This window comes from Echiichthys vipera (genome assembly GCF_963691815.1).
Source record: "Echiichthys vipera genome assembly, chromosome: 15".
Classification (NCBI taxonomy): Eukaryota; Metazoa; Chordata; class Actinopteri; order Perciformes; family Trachinidae; genus Echiichthys; species Echiichthys vipera.
The window spans coordinates 27,297,547-27,319,144 of NC_139840.1; the positions used below are offsets into that span (position 1 = coordinate 27,297,547).

General features: G+C 41.9%; 1 protein-coding gene across 1 annotated transcript in view; it reads left to right on the forward strand.

Annotated features, from left to right (window-relative positions):
• The window catches only part of LOC310958073 (disks large-associated protein 1-like), a gene marked incomplete at its 3' end in the record, with an annotated part of 88,877 nt that overhangs the window by 37,159 nt on the left and 30,120 nt on the right, over positions 1-21,598 (forward strand). The window contains exon 4 of the mRNA XM_083928877.1: positions 42-324. Within this exon, the coding sequence (XP_083785003.1) occupies positions 42-324 (283 nt within the window). The remainder of the gene's footprint in view (positions 1-41; positions 325-21,598) is intronic.

A 21,598-nucleotide genomic window follows, 5' to 3' on the forward strand; every position in this document is an offset into this window, starting at 1 on the left:
TGCCTGCTCCTCCTCTGATGTCCTTTCGTCTCCTCCTCCAGCTGAGCGAGGTGGAGGTGAACGGGCAGATCGAGCAGGTGTGTGAGCAGGTCTACAGTGCGCTGCAGGCCCAGGCCATGGAGGCTGCCATGGACAGCATGGAAACCATGGACACCCTGCCCATGCCAGGATGCTTCAGGATGCGGAGCCACAGTTATGTGCGGGCGATTGACCAAGGCTGTGCAGGGGAGGAGGAAGGAGAAGGGGGGAGGCCGCTGATCCTGCTGCCTTCCTCCCCACCACACACGTCTGCCACCACTGTCAGAACCATCCAGAGCAGCACAGGTAGGGCACCAGAAGCAGGAATGGATGTTCAGTCTGAATTCGATTGTATGTCTTTTTCCCTTTAACATAAGTGTGTCCAAACCTATCATACCAGAGTCCACATGAAGAAAAAAAGTATAGTCCTTAAGTCATGAACCTTTTCATTTAGGAGACTATCTTAATAGGTTTTAAGCACTTTGTGTTTTATGCAACCATAATGAGAAGAGATGCTGGGTCTTGGAAGGAACAATTGCTGGTGCCACATCTGTGGAAATCTTTTCCAAACCCCTGTTGATACTGTGAGCTACCACTACTTGGGAAAGTATCATCAATACTCATCATTTCAATACTGAACGTCCCCCTGTACTCCTTTCACATCAGTAGAGAAGGTGTTTGACAACAGCTTCATGTCCTTTTCAGTGGCAACCTAGTCTCGCTTTGCCACCTCCTTCTCCAAAATTGCAAATTCCCTGCAAAATGCTACAAAAAATATAAAAACAATATTTTCACTGTGTGGTGAGACTTGCCAAAAGAAAAGACAAACACAACTTGATGGTCAATAACTTAGAGGTGATGCCTGCATATACTTTAGCTCTGGAGGAGCTCATTAAAGTTTATGGGCAGCACCTTGACAGTTAATACACAAGGACAAACAACAGATTAAACATGTAGACAAATATATGGCAGAGGGAAGCTGTAGAGTTTTTTTCTTTCATCTTGTCCTTTTGTTGAGGGCTGCTATGGCTGCAGGCACCAGGCTTCTGCCAATAGCGGGCCCTACTGCACACCAGGGACTTGAACCTGCGTCCAGAGGGCATGATGGTGAAGTGGAGTTTGAGTGGGTGTGTGTTGTCCTGTACTATTGTCCATGCATTGCCTTGAGATTGAGCTCTGACAGTGTGGGTGTGGGAAAACCATTTAATTTAGCAGCTATGTTTGTGACTCATGTGAGTTTGACCCGTTTTTTGACAGTCAGCATGTTAAAGAAGCAGGTAAAACAGTAACTCACAGCAGATGATAGGCCAGCCAATCATGCTTCTAGTAAGCAAACATGCTATGTCATCTGTTAGACAGCAAATGTCATAAGCATATTATTTGTAGATCTTTACAATCATTCACTAAAAGAACCAAGCGGACCTGCCTTATTGCTCGAAACAAACCACTTGCCCTTTTTTAGGGTGTAGGTTGCTAGCTTGGAGGTTGCTGTTGTTTCCCGTGGCAAAGGGGTTTTGAGAACGTTAACGTGCAGACCACATGCCTGATGTCTGGCTTTGTCCCAGCATTGTTAATCTGTTGAGCCAGAATTATGGCAGCCCAATCTTGAAAGCCAGTGATTAGTGGTGTGAGCCAGTCACATACTTCCCCATTTTCACCGAATTTTGGGCATTTAATATCTAACACAGTTGTGAAGTGTGAAGCATTGCCTTCAATGATTTGTCTCTCAAAATGCTGAAGTTGACAGTATTTCATGTGTGCATATTGTATATTTGTAAGACAAGCCTTTTTTTCCTCGAAAGCTTTTTTTTCATTGTGTACAGTGAGCTCAACTAAAGAAGTGAAATTCATTTATTCATTTATTATATTAATTCATTTAAAAGTAGGTTCTTTTATTTCCTTACTACCATTTTCTCTTCAGCTTAAGTTTAACCCTCACATATATGATCATTACTGGGATGTTACATCACTGGCTAACTGAATCAGCTTCACAAGTCTCTCAAGAGAGCTGACAATTTTCTGGCCTCCATTTTCAAGTGACTTCTTTCTATCAACTCTCATGAGATGGACATTTTTCACATGATAGTTTGAATGTTAAAATGAGTGGTGGGACACAATTCAAAAAATGAATCTAATTAATCAAAGGCTTTTTATTTAATTAATCGTGATTAATCGCATATCAGTATGATAATAGGATTTTGATATATGACTTCATATATTGTAAAAAATAAAACAGTGCTTAGTACGGTATAGTCAAGAAAAGTGGAACCCTAAAATTGCAAAAATATTTAGAATAATATCCTTTGCATGAAATAAACAGTTTAACATAGAGTGCTTTTTCTCCATGTTTTCAAAAATAAAAACAAAAATGATCCATCAACTAATGACAGTCCCTCAGGAGTGTTGTCTGTGCTAATGTTAGCTGCAACATGTTCAGTGTTGTCTGTGCTAACGTTAGCTGTAGCATGTTCAGCGTTGTCTGTGCTAACATTAGCTGCAGCATGTTCAGCGTTGGGGTGGAGCGGAGGCTGAAGAGGTTCGGGGGGGGGGGGGGATTTTTACACAGCTGTGCTCTCGTCCATGTTTCCACTTGGTCATTTCTAAAGCCCAGTTCAGACCAAAGATTTGCAACGTAACTGATTTCCAACGTCACAGGTGAAAGTTGCAGTGGTGTGAACTGACCCATCTCGTTGCTAACCGGCTGATGTCTTCACAAGCGATTCAACTTCTCTGCTACAAATTATATAAAGCTACGAAAAAAAGCCTGAAAAGTCTGAAGGCAGAACGGAAGTACAGAGAGGCGTTGCTATGGAGATGATACACCGCTTCGTTGCATGGGTCTGAACGGGCAGGTTTCAGAACTTTGCAGACCTGAACATTGCAAGTTTCAACTCGTTCGGAATTTGGTCTGAACTGGACTTTAGAACTCAAATGTCGGCCACTGAACCCAGCAACAGTTCATCATCTGCTTCTCATCGGTTTCATTGCTCTTGTGTTGCGTCCTGTGTGTCAGTATTACGGGTCGGACAGGAACCTGTGCAATGAGAAACATTCCGCACTGAGTGCAAAAAAAAATTGCGATTAATCGCATTCTTTTTTCTGTAATTAATTAATCCTAATTAACGTGTTAAAGTCCCAGCCCCAGTTAAAATATATAATTTAAATTCTAACTATAAAGCACGGGATCTGTGTACGTTTGTTTGTCTGTCTGTGTGTATGTCCTTGGCATATCTCAAGAACCATTTATCTGCATTTCATCTGACCAAATCTGCTGTAAAAACTCCACCTCTGCATCAAACCACCGCGGGCCATTCGGCAGCATCTTTTAAAATGTCCGTCGGGGGGAACAGACGCATATAAATAGACATTAGGACAGCCGTCAATGCTCAGACCCCTGCTCGTACACGTGCATCCGTGCATCCATGCTTTAAGAGATTCCACCTCTCTCAACGAGGCTGCGGCCGGCAAGCGTGCCATGCTAGGGCACGGTACGAATGGACAGTGTGAGTAGGCACTAAGTAGGTATTGTATTTCATATGCTTCTAGTTGCCAGTAATGGCACTGATGGCAACCAATGGCAAACTGGCAACTGTTAATGTTGAGCTCCACCACCCACACACCCAAGCAAGGAAACCGGCCTGTTCTGAACAGGAACTGCACAAACTCTTAGTAGAAGAAGAAAAAGAAGCAAAGGATATATTTAACAGCAAATAATTACCAGTGTTTCCCCTACCATTATATTAAGGGGGCACCCCGCCCCCCCCTGAAAATTAATTTTCTTTAATTGTATTTTCTGAATAGCGTCAGATCCCCACAGGTGTCATTTAAGGATCCCTTTCCTATAGAACAGCTCTGTTCCTTTTACTATATTGCAGTATTAGTCTGATTATTGTTTGTATGATTGTGATCTTTCTGTCACGTGATTTTTACAACCCCCCCCCCCCCCCCCCCCCTGTAAACCTAGGGGAAACACTGATTACAGAATATCAAATGTGTATAAATGCTAATGTGTAAGACTTGCTAACTAAAACCAAAGGTGAAAAAAATAACAACCACATTCCTCTTGAAATAATGTAGGCCACTGGTTTAACAGGGATCAGTTCATACCTCATTTTATTGTCTTCTTTTCATTTTAATCTGTAGACTTGTAGATTATATGACTAGATAACTCTTATCACTGCAGAGATCCCTCTGGGGGGAAGCCAGTCCCTATTTTAATTTGACTCCAAGTCTAGTGTCTACCCTGGATCCTCCACAGGACTGCTGTATGCCCAGAGTCAATTTGACAGAACTCACAGTCTTGTACAACATCACGTAGCTACACACATAACAGGAGGAAGAATTATAAAACGCTTCGGTTTGCAGTTACGTGCTTAACTGCACTCTGCACACTTCTGTAACAATGAAGCAGAAATCTCCCAGAGATAATCTTGTAAAAGCCAAAAAAAGCCTGTCTTCATGCGTGGTATTCAGATGAGAACATGCCAGAGTGGATGCCACAGGGGGTTTGGTGTTGGCTGCATGGTATTAGGGTTGTCTTTATTTTCAAAGTGCTCAACTGGAGATGACCTACATTTGCTGCTCCTCTGGCAATTCTTATATAGTTAACCAAGAGGATAAATTGACACACACATGCTGATAAGCACAAATGTGTATGTATATATATATATATATGTATATAATTCACCCATGCACACACTCACACACATTCTTCTGCAGTCACACAGTACAGTAGAGGGTGAGCTACACATCCACATGACTGGAGATTGTGTTGATAAATGTTGGTCCAATGTCCACTGAACTGACCCATTCTTCAACACAGTTATTATTACCACACGACTTCATTTGGCATTTTTATCTTTTGACTCATCTACAGTGTGATATATTTGATCAAACATGAGTTCTTACCCGCAAGGCCAGATAACACAAGATACAAAGAGCTGTCTCCCTGAAATGATCACCCACCAGATGACAGGACATCCACTGAGCCATTGGCTTGTTGTTGCTACCAGGACAAAATGTCATTAACCAAGCAGTGTTTCGCTAAATCATGTACTGTACATCAACATTATCAACATCATAGTAAAATCCTTGAACGTTTTTTTAAAAGTCAGTGGGAGACAACCCATTTCCACCTGGAATTAACGTGATCTGGATCTGAATATTTTCTGTGGAGAAGGGAAAAAAAGCAAAGATGTCTAAGAATGCTTTCAGATGAGCCAGGCCAAATCTGGAGGTGTATCAACAGTGTCGAGATACATGGTTGCAGACAGTATTACCTGCAATATCCATGACATTTAACTTGTTAAATCTGCAGGCAACGTGGCCATGGTTGCCCACATCAAGGATAAGCTGCATACCATCAGCAAGTAAACAACCTGATGACCTGGGTAGAAGAGAGCTCCTGGAGCGCAATATCTCCAAGACTAAAGAACTGTGCTGTGGGGGAAGGTGAGCCTTTGACCCCCACCACCCTCTCTTTGAGCCCCTTAGAGTGAATGGGCAGGCAGTGGAGCCGGCGGAGGCTATTAAGTACCTGAGCACAGAGATGGACAGTCTTTCTCCCAACACACTTGTGCGTTTACATGCAGTTTAAAAACCTTATTATAATTAAGGTTAAGGGCATTCTCTGGTATCTCAAACACCAGACCTAGAGAACTCCTTCCGTAGCCCCATTATTCTTGCATGTAAACAGCCGTCCTGGAGTATTATCTGGTTTTTGGTCTGCACATGCTCTGTTGGTTATAACTCCCCCTCCTCACTCCACAGCAGTGGCTTTTGACCAAGAAATAGAATAAACCAGGAAGCAACGGCGCTGAAAACAACGTGAAAAAACAACAACAATAAAGCTTTAACTTTAAACTGAGGGAGGACTTCCCAAGGCAACTAACATCACTACCAAGAAGACCCGTTTGTGTCGTAATTCTGTCCATTTTCTCCCCGCATGTGATTTTGACAAAGATGAACTGGAAAAAAAGACGTATTCAGTCCAGCTGAATACACACACATAGACACTTTCCGCTTTGCACATATTGTATATTGTAATTTTTTATCCTGCGTAAATTATTTTCATTAGGTAATTTAGGACATTTAGGTTTATTGTAAACTGGGAGCTAAAACACAGGCTAACTTGTAGCGTAACTTACAACACGGACTCTGCAGAAAATAATATTTAACCGTGTACAGTAATATAGGCTAGCCTACATCTGCAGCTTGCTGGAAGAGAAGACTTTGAGACATGTGTGCGTGTGCGCGTGCATGAATATGAAAAACAGCATGTTTAAAACTGAGCACCAAAATAAATTACTGCACATAGTAGCAAGAAGATAGCTGCCTGAAAAAAGTTCCAAATCGAGGCATAGATTTGGCAAGGGAATATGTTTTAGGCTATCAGGCCATGTTTTAGCATTAGTCATATATATATATATATATATATATATATATATATATATATATATATATATATATATAAAGCAGGCAATTTATTGAGGACTACATTTAAACTGAAACAGGCTGTTCAGCAGCTGATTAAGGACCAGAGCCTTAAATGTCAGATTCTGTGCTAAAAATCTGGCTTTCACATCATTTTCTGTCGGACATTCAAACTGTCATGACCTCCTGATGGCAAAGGCAAAAAGGTTTTCTGTCTTTGAATGTGGCAGGATTGTTGAGCAAGCCCCCTTTGCAACGAGGCATCGCTGCTGAGGTTGGACACAGCCAGTCATTTTAAATTTCCTAAAACATCCTGAGGGTTATGGGACAAAAATTATAAGTTCTAATGCTCTTTTGTAAACTTTATTGACACACATTCACCTCTCTACTTCCAGTCTGTCCACTATATGTTCCCCTCTTAAATCCTATTACACTTATGTCCTTACTACAAGCCTGACGCAGAAGTTGGAAGTTCCTGATTTCCGATTACAAGTAAATGCAGCATAACCGTTAGTGACTCTGCTGACAGACCAACCTCTGTCAGCAGAGTCACTAACATGGAGACTTATTTACATCTAGAGAGGGAATGTCTCCACAGACAGTGGGTCATATGATCAATCACCTTTAATTCACTCTGTGATAGATAGAAACTTAACAGAAAATGAATGAAAATCTTACAGATTTACTAACTTTAAGCCTTAGTTGGTAAACGCACCAGATGAGAACAACCGAGCTGAAACTTCAGAAATGGAGTGTAACTTACAGATAAGATTACTCAGTGACAGAGTGTCCAGACGTCCAGAGTGTGTAGGGCTAAACACGAACATCCACAGTTTGTCCCTCAGCTTGTTAAACGAGCGAACAAACAAATATTTACCTGTGAAAAGTGCACTGCTAATCTCAGTTATCAAGCTAGCTAGCTAATTGGCCTGTCATCTGCAGCAGCAGCAGGTAAACATACCTGCGAAGTGTGTCACTTCGGTCCGTTCCTTCCTTTTTACAACCGCCAACTCTCAGTCTACATACTCTCTGTCTGTGAGTTGTAATCTACAGAGAAGTTTCTTTACTTTTTCTCTCCTTCCATGTTACCTGTGGAGTTCCACCTGACAGTCTCTCAGCTCTATTCATATCCATAGCTCGATATCAGTGGGGTTTTTTTGTTTGACCCTCATAAATAATGTTGCCGTAAATAATACATTATTCGCTTCACGTTAGCAAGACAGTGGAGATTGTTAAAAATGAATTGCCAAAGTCACATGGGCATTTACATGAACGTGCATCGCTAAGACCGGTTGTAGTTGCGATTAGGTTTAAAGTGAAATTCTGGCATAAATCATCCTAGGGTTTTTTTGGGTAAATACACACATTTTTTTTATACAATAATAAGTAATAATATATTAACAGAAAAAGTCAGGTAGAGTTGCTAACAGTCGGACTTGGCTGAAACTGATTAACTTTTGGCAGCACAGTGAAGGCATTAAAATGTCTTTTTTACCACTAATACTGCTGAAAATAACAGCAAACCTCTGCAGTAGCATGAGAAGAGTCCCTACACAGAAAACAAAGCACCAATGGGCTCCTTCCTTTTCGATTGACTTTGGTAATCCACTTAAATGGACTTTACTATGAGAGGAGCTGGTACAGGGGCCAGTTGGTAAGTCTTTAAAACGCTCTTTTAATAAACTCTAGGTTTGCTAACTACGTTGTTGGTGCTTCGTTTTATGTGTAGGGCAGGGGTGAAAGTAGTTTTTATTTCTTGCCGGTCCTATCATATTGACCCATAGTTCACGCACATTTTTATTTACAAATAAATTGCAAACACATCATTTCAACAACACAATCATTTTAATATTTTATTTTTTAACTGAACAGTTGAAAACTATTTTGACTTTTCGTCTTCTATGGGTATTGTTCTGCTAACTTTACCTGATATGTTTTTGTGTTTCATCTTTGCTGCAGCCTTTTCTCTTAAACATATTAATTTTTATCTGCATTATTATCTGCATTATTACTTTTACTTACTTACTTTTTACTTACTTACTTTTTATATTTTTCTATTGTCCTCTCTTCCTTATCTTATCAAAAAGAACAATTTGAATCATGATTTGAATATCCCTCTTAGGCCGCAAGGTGAACCACGAAAAGTCTTTTTGAAAAGGATTTCCTCCCTGCAGTCTGATATCTACACAACCTCTAGTTTATAAAACAGAACGAGTGATGCTAAGCTAGCAAAAAAAAGGTTATCGCTGAAATTCCAGTAGATAATGCGTTTATGTTTTATGCAGAACAACCATCCATCCATCCATCTTCAACCGCTTGTCCCTGTTGGGGTCGTGGGGGGCTGGTGCCGATCCCAGCTGACATTGGGCGTGAGGCGGGGTCCACCCTGGACAGGACGCCAGTCTATCACAGGACACATAGAGACAAACAGAGACAGACAACCATTCACACCTACGGGCAATTTAGAGTCATCAATGAACCTAACACCTGCATGTCTTTGGACTGTGGGAGGGAGACAGACACAGGGAGAACATGCAAACTCCACACAGAAGGGCCCCAGCCAGGACAGTGCTAACAACCACACCACCGTGCCGCCCTTTTATGCAGAACAGCGTAATAATATTTGGCCGCGGGTGGTGGCACAGTTCGACACGTGATCGTGCTACACCAATAAGGTAGCTTTATGTCAACAGAATGGCAAGATGGCGGCTCCCGTGGCTAGATTCAACATTAGCGATAAAGAGGAAAACTTCAGAAAATCCTCTTAAGTGGGCCAAATGGATTCTAAACAGTGCTGTATACATAGGTGACTTTTGTCATTTAGATCAGTGGTCCCCAACCTTTTTATCACTGCGGACCGTTGAATGCTTGACAATTTTACTGCGGACCGGGGGGGGGGGGGGGTGTAGTAGATTGTTTATATTGCGAATATAATAAACATGATAATAAATAATAAAGAAATATATATTATAATAAAATAATAAATGTTAAAAAAATACGAAGAGCCAGCAATTCCACATTTCACATTTTTATTATTAAACACTCCATGAATGATATTTTTCCACAGCTGAAATAAAGTTTGAACCCTCTCCCCTCCCCTCTCCCTCCTCCCCCTCTGTTGGCGACCACAGCCCTAACGCTGTCCGACTCCGGTCGCTATGGTAACGTGTAAACAGACCTTCAAAATAAGATACAGATACGCCACAAAAATGAATATCAAGTGCATGAAAAATTTAACTCACTCGCTAAATCAATGAGAGCCCTGAGCTTGTTTCTCTGCAACGAGATGGTCCCATCTTGGGGTAATGGGAGAGACTGACACCCGAAGTGTGTTGCTTATGTCCAGTCTACTCCGTTGTTTTGTTTTGGTTGCGGTCGCAGCAGAAAACCCCGCTTCACACAGATAGGATGTCGGAAATGGCAACAGGGTTTTGAGTGCTGTGGTGGCGATCTCCGTGACTTTAATCATCGGCAGGGTTGATGTTTCGAAAATACTTTTAAAGCCGCCGTTGTTTGCGATCTCCAGCAGCTGATCTTCTTCTTGCACAGACATGCTGGATTCACCTGGTGTGCTCCGCGTCCATCTCCTCACAAAGCTGCTCAAAAAGGCGTGAGTTAAGAGCATGTGCTTTAATGTGGTTAATCACTTTAACGACATCATTCAAAACGCTGTTTAATTCCGGTGGCATTTTTCGGCTTGCAAGCATTTCCCTGTGAATGATGCAATGCGTAGATTCACACTCAGGTGCAACCTCCTTAATCCGAGCCGTTAAACCAGACAGCCGTCCGGTCATGGCAGCAGCTCCGTCTGTGCATATGCCGACACAAAAGGACCATTTCAGTTTTCCTGATATATAACCATCCAGCGACTTGAACAGTTCTGCGGCTGTTGTGTTGGTTGGCAACGATAGTGCACACATGTCCTCATGGACATCCTCCTGATAAAGATATCGCACATAAACAAGTAGTATGGCCTTTTTTGTCAACATCTGTAGATTCGTCTACCTGGAGCGCGTATCACGGGACGTATTAATCCTCTCCAACAATTGTTTCTCAATGTCTTCGGCTATTTCCTCAATTACCCGTGCTATCTTGTTAACAGCAGCCTCTCCTAAGAGTTCACGGCAAATGTCTTTAGTGGAGGGCAAGATCAACTCTTCACCAACAGTGAATGGCTTTTTAGCCTTAGCAATACGGTTAGCCACCAAGTATGATGCTCTCAGCGCATTCGCATCTATTGATGTGGTGGCCACCAGTAATTTCTTCTGTCCTTCATGTTCCTGTTTTTTTCTTTTAAAATACTCCAGGGGCTTGTTTTTTAATCCAGGGTGCTTAGTCTCCAGGTGGCGAAGCAACTTTGAAGGCTTCATTGCCTCGTTAGAGAGCCGTTCGCGGCATATCACGCAGAGCGGGCTTGGTCTGTGAGAATCCCCTGTCGCGATAAATCCAAACTTCAAGTAGAACTCCTGGTACTGTCTGTTAAAAAATTAATTTTTCTTGGAAGTTGGCTCTTCTTCTGTCTCTTCACCGGCCCTCTTCCCCTTTGAAAAGACACTTTCCAAAGACGTCTGTTTTCTGCTCATTTTGCTTGTAGGTTAAATTTTTGGCGCTCAAATGACCGGGATGTAACCGAGAGAATCCGGTCATTTTTCAAAATAAAAGATTGTTCAGACTCAGATAATAAATACAACGGAAATAATTAATTATTTCTTGGGCGGCCCGGTACCAATTGGTCCGCGGGGATTGGGGACCACTGATTTAGATCAATAAATGTGTGTTGTCATGCTGAAAATGCATTTTATTTCAGTGACAGTATATTTTTGTTTCCTGTATAACGCAACACCTCCAAATCTCTTAGTGGTACGCCGTACCGGCCAGTACCGGCTTGCTTTCACCCCTGGTTTAGGGACTCTTCCCATGCTACTGCAGAGGTTAGGTGTTACTTTGAGCAGTATTAGTGGTTAAAAAAGACGTTTGAATGCCTTCAACGTACTGCCCCGATCTAATCACTATAAGCCACATTCAACTGGTAGCGACTGTCTGTGATTTCTCCGTTAATAGTTGTACAAGGAAAAAGTTGTCTCTATGGCTTATTTGATGAGTGTATTTGCTGAAAACTACCCTGGGATTACACCGGAATTTCACTTTAAGTTTGGTTGGTGTAATCAACGTTAAGTCCATTGTAAAGATTACACAGACCGATTTAGCGATTAGGACCAGGCTAAGTAAAGACCAGTTAGTGCAACCGGCTCCTGGGCTGCAATTATTTTTTTAACCTTCTTATTTCTTCATGGACGGTAAAAAATGTTAGAAGTACAGTTAGTGAGCTCTGTAATGCAAGGGGAAAATGTATAAATCAGAACAAAACATTACGTTCTAGTCAGAATGTATTTAACAAATTAGTAGAATAAAGCTTTCATGAAATTGAATCCTCAGAATAAAATCTGGATGAGAGACCAGGTCACACACATTTCTTTCTTAGGCCAAAGTTGAAGCAAATTGTCATTTTAAATTGGATTATTTGACTTCGGTGTCGACTGAGCGGTCCACTAGAGCGGAATCAGTGGAGCCTGTCTCATCATGCATTTTAAAGAAAGCTTCCCTACTCTAGTTGTGAGCTGACGTCCTTGACAGAAGAGAGCGCTGAAACAGCTGAAGCATAATGATGTGTGTAGTAAAAGAGAGAGAGAACCAGAATAAAAAGAACATACAAGGTAACACATGAAATCAGTATGGAGAATACAACACAGAGATGAGAGTCCATCACAGAAAAATGAATACCAGTGTGACTGAAAAAGAGAGTCAGAGGTTTCAATAGTAAAATGCAACTTAAATGAGGTCATTGTGAGTTAAGCAGCAGAGCGGACTGATGAGCTGTGTAAGCCCAGTTAATCACTCTTCTCTTTGTGCTTCCTCACAGATCCAACTTTCCCACCAGCCCTTTCTCTGTTCTCCATTCAGCTGCTGAGGGCACACTTGACATTGGCCAGATAACATTCTCCATATTTATATAAAGAAAAAAACTGCGATATTAGCCTTGATGGCATACACTCTACAAAGCCTTTTTGTGATGCTTTCGGCTTCTATGATGTTTGACCTTTGTTGGATAATGTTAGCAAAACTCCTTCCAGTCCCTCTCAAAGAGGCCACAAGTACCATATAGTTTTTAGTATGTAAATTTATACATTCAATAAATTTTTTTTTTGCACCCAATTTAAACTAATGCAGTCTAATCATTTCTGGAGTCAATCCACCTATGTGAAGGTTAAAATGTTCCGTTTGTGTTGGAATTGTTGATAAGAGGTGTTGATTAGTGTAGCAGTCTGTCCACCTCATTAATATCAATGAGAGATGAATGAAAAGACTTTAGGTTTAGCTAGGTGTACCTACTAAACAGCCAACTGAGGCCCTGTTTAGACAAAGACAATCTAGAAAGGAAACGTATAAGTGCCGTTGTGTTTTAACTTTTTATTCTGTGTTTAGATGAGCATTTTTGGTGGGAAATACGGTGCGCAAAAATATGCAAAATTCAATGTTGTGTGCACGTCAGGTGTGTAGGTGGAGCTGTGAAGCACTGCCACACAACAGCACCCAGAGCTGGTGCATGCATAGAAACTTCCCTCTTCTTCTCTCCCTAACAGCGGAGAAGCAGGACGCTGTACAGTGTGACAGGGATCTGCAGCACGGTCTGCAGCCTCCCACCGCCTCGGCTCCACCCAGGACACTTTAATGTCCCACTGATGGAAACAGTCCCACATGCTTGTTGTTGTTTACCTGAACTCTGCACATGGATGTTACGGAAACACGTACGCCACGTGAGCCAGTGTGAGCAGATCAGAGCTCACTTTAGTGTTTTTACCTTTACGCGCAAACACAACGCTGGAGCAGATCAGAGCTCACTATTGTGTTTTTACCTTTACACACAAACACAACGCTGGAGCAGATCAGAGCACACTTTAGTGTTTTTACCTTTACACGCAAACTCAATGCTGGAGCAGATCAGAGCTCACTTTAGTGTTTTTACCTTTACACGCAAACACAACGCTGGAGCAGATCAGAGCTCACTTTAGTGTTTTTACCTTTACACGCAAACTCAATGCTGGAGCAGATCAGAGCTCACTTTAGTGTTTTTACCTTTACACGCAAACACAACGCTGGAGCAGATCAGAGCTCACTTTAATGTTTTTACCTTTACACGCAAACACAACGCTGGAGCAGATAAGAGCTCACTTTAGTGTTTCTACCTTTACACGCAAACACAATGCTGGAGCAGATCAGAGCTCACTTTAGTGTTTTTTACCTTTACACGCAAACACAACAGTGGAGCCTTTTTAACATTTCCACTCTGGTGGGTGGTTCACTTTTTTGCATTTTAAAGCCCAAAAAACGCCGTCGCCGTCTTAATGAAAGGCACATCTGATGATAAATTTTGTCATTTTCACCCGATATTTAAGTATTTACTTACTGTGGTTGGCAGTTCCAGGTTAACCCACCAGCAGGCCATGCAGCAAAGAGTGAGCGCTACTGAGCCCCTATTATGCTATTATGCTTTAATTAACTTGTGTATCCATTACTTTGGAAGCAACTGCTTGCTTCATAATGTAATGTAAATGCCTTAATTTGTATTAAAGGTGTCGTACAATAGATACCAGTATTTTTATTAAATTATTACATCATTTAACTTCACCTTAGGCCACAGCCCTTCGAAAAAGGGAAAATGTTAACCAATAAATGAATTCAGTGTCAACTGTAAAGGTTGCTTGTGCTTGTCTCACAAACAGTAAACAAACACCTCACACATACAGGCCAAGTAATTCAATTCTTTATAAATGGAACATTTATCTGACGACTCAGTATATACACACTACAACTCAATGAATATACACATAAATTAATGAATGCTGTGTATTGTATTGAAACTATGAGTACAGCAATAGGCATTAATGACTGAATGAAGTACTGTACATCAAACAGTGATGGAGAAGACTACCAGTGAACAAAAACTTTAACATTTTCCTGTTGAAATATAATTAATGCACCTTTTAGCGACTTTTTAAACAAACCCAATATTACCTAAAATGCCACTGAGGGGCAAACATGTGAACTTGGTCAGGACGCGATTTCTGGGACGAAAGTTAACCCATGTCCAATGTAATCCATGCGTTCAGATGCAGTGATCCATTTATCTACAATGTAAACAGTTAGATGCTACAAATACTCTCCACAGCGACATTGTCCATTTTACACAGGAACTCGAGATCAACATCATCTGCCGCTCTGACATTTTAAACACTGAAAAGAAAGATGTAACAGTACCTTCGTCAAACGACAATCTTGTAGTTTGTTGAAGGTATGCCATCCCTTTTACACACCTGCCTGCAATCACCTGGAGCATACCTATACGCAGTTGCGGGCTGGCCCATTGAGGGCGCTATGGGCGTCGCCTTCATCAAAATTCATTCATTTTTTATCGGTTTTATTAATTCATTATTTTCATCCTGTGATTACAATTGCGTGGTCAATGAGTAGCTTGCATTAAAATATTTGCTGCTCTCTCATCTCTGTCTCTGCCGAGCTGCGCCGCTTCCGAGTGGAAAAGGAAAGCCGGTCTTGCGAGTTTACAGGTCTCAGATGAGGTGAGGGTGCTATTCGGAGCGCACATCGGTTCCACATACACACTCATTTAGAGGACGCAGCTTGCTGTGCTCTTTGGGACGAATACATTGGACCTTGGGACGATAAAGATATCGCCGCAATCCACTCCACTTATCTCTCCCCAAGTCTAACCCATTGTGTTTCTGATGAGTGACCAGAAACTGAAACGATAGTTGAAGAGGTAGGGGCCACAACATGGAGCCAACAGGAACAATATGAATTGTGTCTGTGTACATTATATTGACAGCCTGCCACCAATACACCTCCACAGCAGCTAAGTGATGCTTGGGAAGTCAGAGAGTATTGAATTGATGCTTGTTTCTAACACTCTTAGGACCAAAATTCATGGCTATGTTTGTGACGTGGCTGTCCGCACAGAGTACGTACATTATATCCATTTGAAGCTTCTACATGGGCATGGTTCAGCTCTTTTTTTACATGACTCGTTTATTTGTCTACCTTTACGTATATGGAACTGTCTAAAAAACGAGCAGAGAAAAAATGATTACAATACATATCTTATTGCACCAGAGGTAAATGTGAGACGGCACAGCTTTCAAACCTAAAGAACCAACTGCATTAAAGCTTAGTGGCAGACAGTGAAGCTGCAGCAGCCACACAGCCTACAGACACAGCGGCCCTCATTTATCAAAAGAACATACGGCAGAAAAACGTGCGTATGACCATTTCCTGGCAAACTTCGGCATTTATCAATTTGGACGTGAGCGGGAGCTACGATCGAATCTCACGTCTGGTCTGAGATCGTGTACGCAAATTTCAGCCTGTGTATTTGCGGTGCAGCACAGCAAAATCTGGCTGAAAATAATGAACAAATTGTCAGCTGCTTATGCTGTCATTTAGCATAAGCAGTCACATATTAAGAACAGATCAAAACGGATACTTAAAACGAATAAAAAAAAATAAAAAATGTGGTTGGAGCGATTGATTGTACTCATGTGCGTCTGAAGGCACCATCCATGAATGATTACGCATTCATCAATCGCCAAAACTACCACTCGATAAATGTACAGGTGATTTGTGATGCCAAGCTATCGCTTTTAAACGTGGCGGTCAGGTGGCCAGGGGGGGACACACAATTCTATTATATTTCAAAACAGCTCGGCTCCAGCCGTCTGCGACCCCGACAGGGACAAGCGGTTGAATATGAATGAGTGAATGAATGTGTTGGCGCGCGGCTGCAGCAAGACGCACTGCAGGGCCAAAGTCATCTTCTCGGTTAGTGGCTACCCTCGATAAATTGCATTAAATCAAACAAGGTATCAGATGATTAACATCTTGGTATGGTTCTTCTAGGTGACAAAGGTTATCCTCTAACAGAATACCTAATAACCCTGCTGGCAAACCCCGCTACAGAGCAGGAGCGCAGGTTCAGCAGTGCGCACACACGCACAGGCACACACGGGTCACAGTGGAGCGCTGCTTCGGGTTGACTGCCTCCGTTATTCTTTTCCACACAGCGTTTTTATGGGCCCCTTTTATTCCACTCTTAAGACTGCCAAAAAGCACGTCCTTATTTTGCTCCATCTCAGATGTCAGGATGCCGATCTCTGTGTCGGAAAAGTGTTTTTTCTTCCCAGCGTTTCTCCTCTCCATGTTTGACCTCAGTGGGCGAGGCCTCCGAACCAGGAATATTTAAGGGCGTAACATGTTAATGACGATCAAATTCAGCCGCCGCATTTATCAAGGCCCGCTCAATCATACGCTGAGATTGGTCATAAACGAATGTTTCATAAATCACACGTGGGTCCTTTCCTACGACCAATTCTGCGTCTGTATTATAGCTGTTATGCTAAGGCATCAACCCCCATTACAGGACAAGGTACATTTTCACCTACTCAGATGGATAGATGGTCAAGATAGAAGTTGCTCTGGATGGTAGAGGGCAGTGCATGATTCAGTGTCAGCTCTTGCGCGGATTGCTTCCTGGAGCACCCAGGTTTCCTCAGATGTGATTGATTCTACTGGGCGGTATGCGGCTTACCGATGGTAGGCAGGTGATAACACTTCAGCTTTAATGCAATTCAAGAGACAGTTATTTGAACTCTGCTACAACACCACACTGGTACTGTCGGTCTACGACTGTAGACAGTATTGTGGCACTTTCTACTGTGAAAAATCACCAATAAAGGCTTCTAAAACAAAAACTACACAATCAAACATGTTCCAGCAGGAATAAGGTCCAAAATTGGGGAGAAGTTAACATTGGCAACCGTCACTAACAATTAAATTGTATTACAGTGCCAAATCATAGCAAAAGTTATCTCAAGACACTTTACATATAGAGTAGGTCATGACTACATTCTATGACTTGTTTATGATTTACAGAGACCAAACAATTCCTCCATGAGCAGAAACATGTTGCACTATCTTTAATAATAATAATAATAATAATAATAATAATAATAATAATTATTATTATTATTATATACAGTATTAATCCAGCAATCTTGTGCACACAGTGGTGACGAAAACCTTCCCTTTAACAGACAGGAACGCCAAACAATGCCGACCGAGCTCCATGGATGCCTATGCTCCCTTGGAGCATTACTGCTTTGAACTACACACATCTGCATTCATTTCCAATTGAACTGTTTATAGTGTGTGTTATATTTTACGGCTGGGCTGTGATGGATACTTATTCACACGTGGAGGTGGCAGAACAGCTGACTTTGACCTGACATTGATACTGTTGCTCATGCCGGCCAGTTGAGTTGCTGGCACCTGGCCATAATGGAAATAAATGTATCTGAGCAGTGGACAGGCCAGGTCGTGAAGCTGTTATGGATGCCCAATCTACAAGGTCATGCCCCATACTGGGAGACCTGAGCAAGTCAGAAAAAGAAAAAATAGTTTTGCATAATTTTATATGAATTTAAGTTTCCCACAAAGGTTATACTGTGGATATTCAGCAAGTCATACTTGTCATATATGTGCGTGGGATTGAGGCAAACATCTTCACTGACTGCTGAAGGGAAGGAAAGGGAAACAATATAAAGTGATACTTAAGTATCCAGGCTTAAGGAAATTAGGAGGTGGGGAGAAGCTCTGCTGCAACTCAAAGCTTAGCTTACCCCATCTAGTTCAGAGACCAGGTCCCACACAGTTACCTCTGGCAACACTGCAGGCTTTTATGATGCCAAATTGAAGCATATTCTTATTTCAGATAGGAGGTTTTAGAGAAGCTGAATCAGTTGAGCTCTGTCTGACAGCACATGGACACATTTATGGTCATGAGCTGAGGGAAATGATAGGGTGTGGAGCTCTGATATATGAAAGCCAAGAGTAGAACTGCAGATTGAAACTAGATGGTTTCAGTGCATCACATATGTACCCTGCATGTGGAGGTATTCCCAGCACATCTAACAGGGAGACCCAGGGGCAGGCCCAGAACACACTAAAGGGATTACATATGCCAGCTGGCTTGGAGACCTCCTGGGAGAGGTAGTTAGAGAGGGGCATTTCTTTATTTGCTGTCAGCACGCCCTGAACCTGAATAAGCAACAGAAAATGAAATGGATGTATTTTAATTCAAATGCCTTCTGCCTGAAATTGAAAAAGCATTGCTGTGCCTCTGTAGTGTGTGTGTGTGTGTGTGTGTGTTCGTGTGTGTGTGTGTGTGTGTGTGTGTGTGTGTGTGTGTGTGTGTGTGTGTGTGTGTGTGTGTGTGTGTGTGTGTGTGTGTGTGTGTGTGTGTGAAGATGGCCTGTCAGGTCAGATATTGATTTTTTTACGGGATATTGTTTGCATATAAGATTGTAACCTGTTTAATTAAATGTTCAAAATAGATTTGATGTTCTCTGAACACCTTTTTTGTATAACAAAATATTGGTGTCTGCCAAATAAGCTTAAAGGTGCTTTTCCACCCCTACCTAACAAGTTGACAATTCAGGCAGATATCAGGCAAGCAATATCTAATTCTTTTTTTTTTAGAAAAAAACTTTTTTTGGGGAAATTGTGAACCAACTCAGAATAAGAATCTCAATTTTGACATGACTTGTTTAGTATTAGTAGTACCCAAAACCTGAGCCTGTCCTTTGACGTACAAGCAGTTTCTCAAAGCATTACGTCAGTCAAAGGAGCTGACTTCCAAGAGCAGGAAGCTAAAGATCCGTCTTCCTGACGAGGCCCCAGTAAAACATTCCGCTGATGCATCAAAAATGAAGTGCCTTGACCCTGTCTAAGAGCAACCCGAATATTTTGCTGAAACACTTGAATTACGACAAGCCAGCTCTGTCTGGGGGTAACAGTTCACCACTGTGGCAGGCTGATTTAACAGAGACAGGGAGGAGGAGGCTTTTCTCCCTGCACATTTAAATATACAGGGTAAACACCCCCCCTCTATGAGGATTATCCTCATATTGCATGTTTAGCCCTTAGGCACCCTTACAGCCAACACTCAAAGTTTATGTTGAAGTATTAGAGAGAAGGGAGATCAAGGAGGCTGATGTGGGAAATTACAACTTTGATTTATCAGCACTGTCAGCCACAAACCAACTTCATCCTAAGCCGACCTGGAGCTGCACCACCATGGATCCCCCGGGCAGTCTGCACAGAGACCGTCCATTTTTTGGTTCATTATGAAACTGTGGCGGACCTACCTAGACTGTAGGTGATTAATGGGAAACACTGTGTGAGTCGTGGAAAAGAGTTAATTTGCCTTACTTGACATGACTGCAATGTGACTACTCATTTAAAATGACTGCTCTGTGAGTAAAGCAGCCTGACAGCAGTAGGAATAGAAAGATTTGGGATGTCTGTTGGTTTTCCTCAGAGGTGCATGATAACATCAGCCCGGAGGCATCTCCATTGATCTTGGAACAAACCTTACCAATGCTATTTAGGCTGTTCTAGGATAATCCATACAGATAAAAGAACATGTTGAAATCGTGTGATAATGAAGCGTTGTAAACTCTCACGACAGTTAACTAACTCACCCACTGTGTTTTAAAGCACCCAAGGACTTACATGCCGCTGTTGTGTTTTCCCTCTAACTATTTAAAGCACATGGAAGCGCCTTGCAGTCCCATTAGAAAAAAGAAATTGGACACCCAATCTCGGAATTTTGAGTAACTGTCTCGTCTGGAAAAGATCACATAATAACGAGATCAAACATCTCAAAATTCTGAGTAAAGTTAAGGTAGCCATCATCAATCATCCACTAAGCTAGGCTACAGGATAGGGGCTAAGACTGTGGGCAATGATTAATCTGCTTTTATTTCCTTCTCCTTATAAGACACTGGGAAATATGAATGTTTCCTAATGTCGAGGGCATTAATATAAGTAACACTGTTCAGGCATCCGTGAGTCTGACATGCTGGAAGTCTTAGCAGTCAAATCAACTTATAGTATAGATATTCTCTTGCTTAGGTAGACAACGCTAAATAACCCCATTTTCATTAAAATGAGCCGTCCTCTGAGCTGAATAAATAGCGTAGTGTGTATGTAGGTTAGTGCGTGAGACAAGTGCTCAGTGACCATCAACACTGTGCAGCACTGAAGAGAGATAGAACAAACATAATCCATAACCTTATTTCAATGCAGTCAGCGTAGTGTCACCAAAATCAATTAACACATAACTGGACTCCTATTGATTATTCTACAACACTTACTTTGGAAAAGTAAACGTTTACATTATTATGGGGAATATGTATTGGGGAAAATCTGAAAGAAAGAACTAAAAGCTTAATCATTGCCCACTGTTTTAGTCTGTATCCTACAGCCTAGGTTAGCTCATGATTGATGATAGCTACCTTCACCTTTTCTCATAATTACGAGATAGTAACTCATAACTCTAAAATAATTTGTCTGATTTTATTTTCTTATGTAAATATATTGTGCTTCCGTAGAACCAAAAATTGTCCTTAAACTTTAACCAAGGAGGGGGCGCTACAGGAAACGATTTCAACAGGAGGAAAACACTGTTCAACTCACCACAAAAACAACTGGACCGAACATCAGACACATTGTTGAAGCATACAAACCAGTCTTGGAGCAGCTTATTTTAAAAAATGGAAGCAAATAATATGAGCGCGACCTCGTTCTTTCGGTCATGACCCAGCTTTCATGACCATAGGTGAGAGTAGGAACGAAGATTGACCTGATAAAGAGCTTTGCCTTCCGGCTCAGCTCACTTTTCATCACAACGGTGCGGTAGAGCGACTGCAACACCGACCCCCGCTGCTCTGATTCTCCGGCCAAACTCACGCTCCATCGTCCCCTCACTCGGGAATATGATCCAGAGGTACTTAAACTCCTTCACTTTGGGTAAGGAATCATTCCCTACCAGGAGTAAGCAATCCACCGGTTTCCTGATGAGAGTCATGGCCTCAGATTTAGAGGTGCTGATCCTCATCCCAACTGTCCACCTGGAGAGGGCGCAACAGGACCAGAAGTGCTGGCATGACAGAAGGGCTCGGCAGAGAGAGCTGATACCAGGTCAGAGGGTCCTTCTCTTGCTCCCAACCAGCAGCAA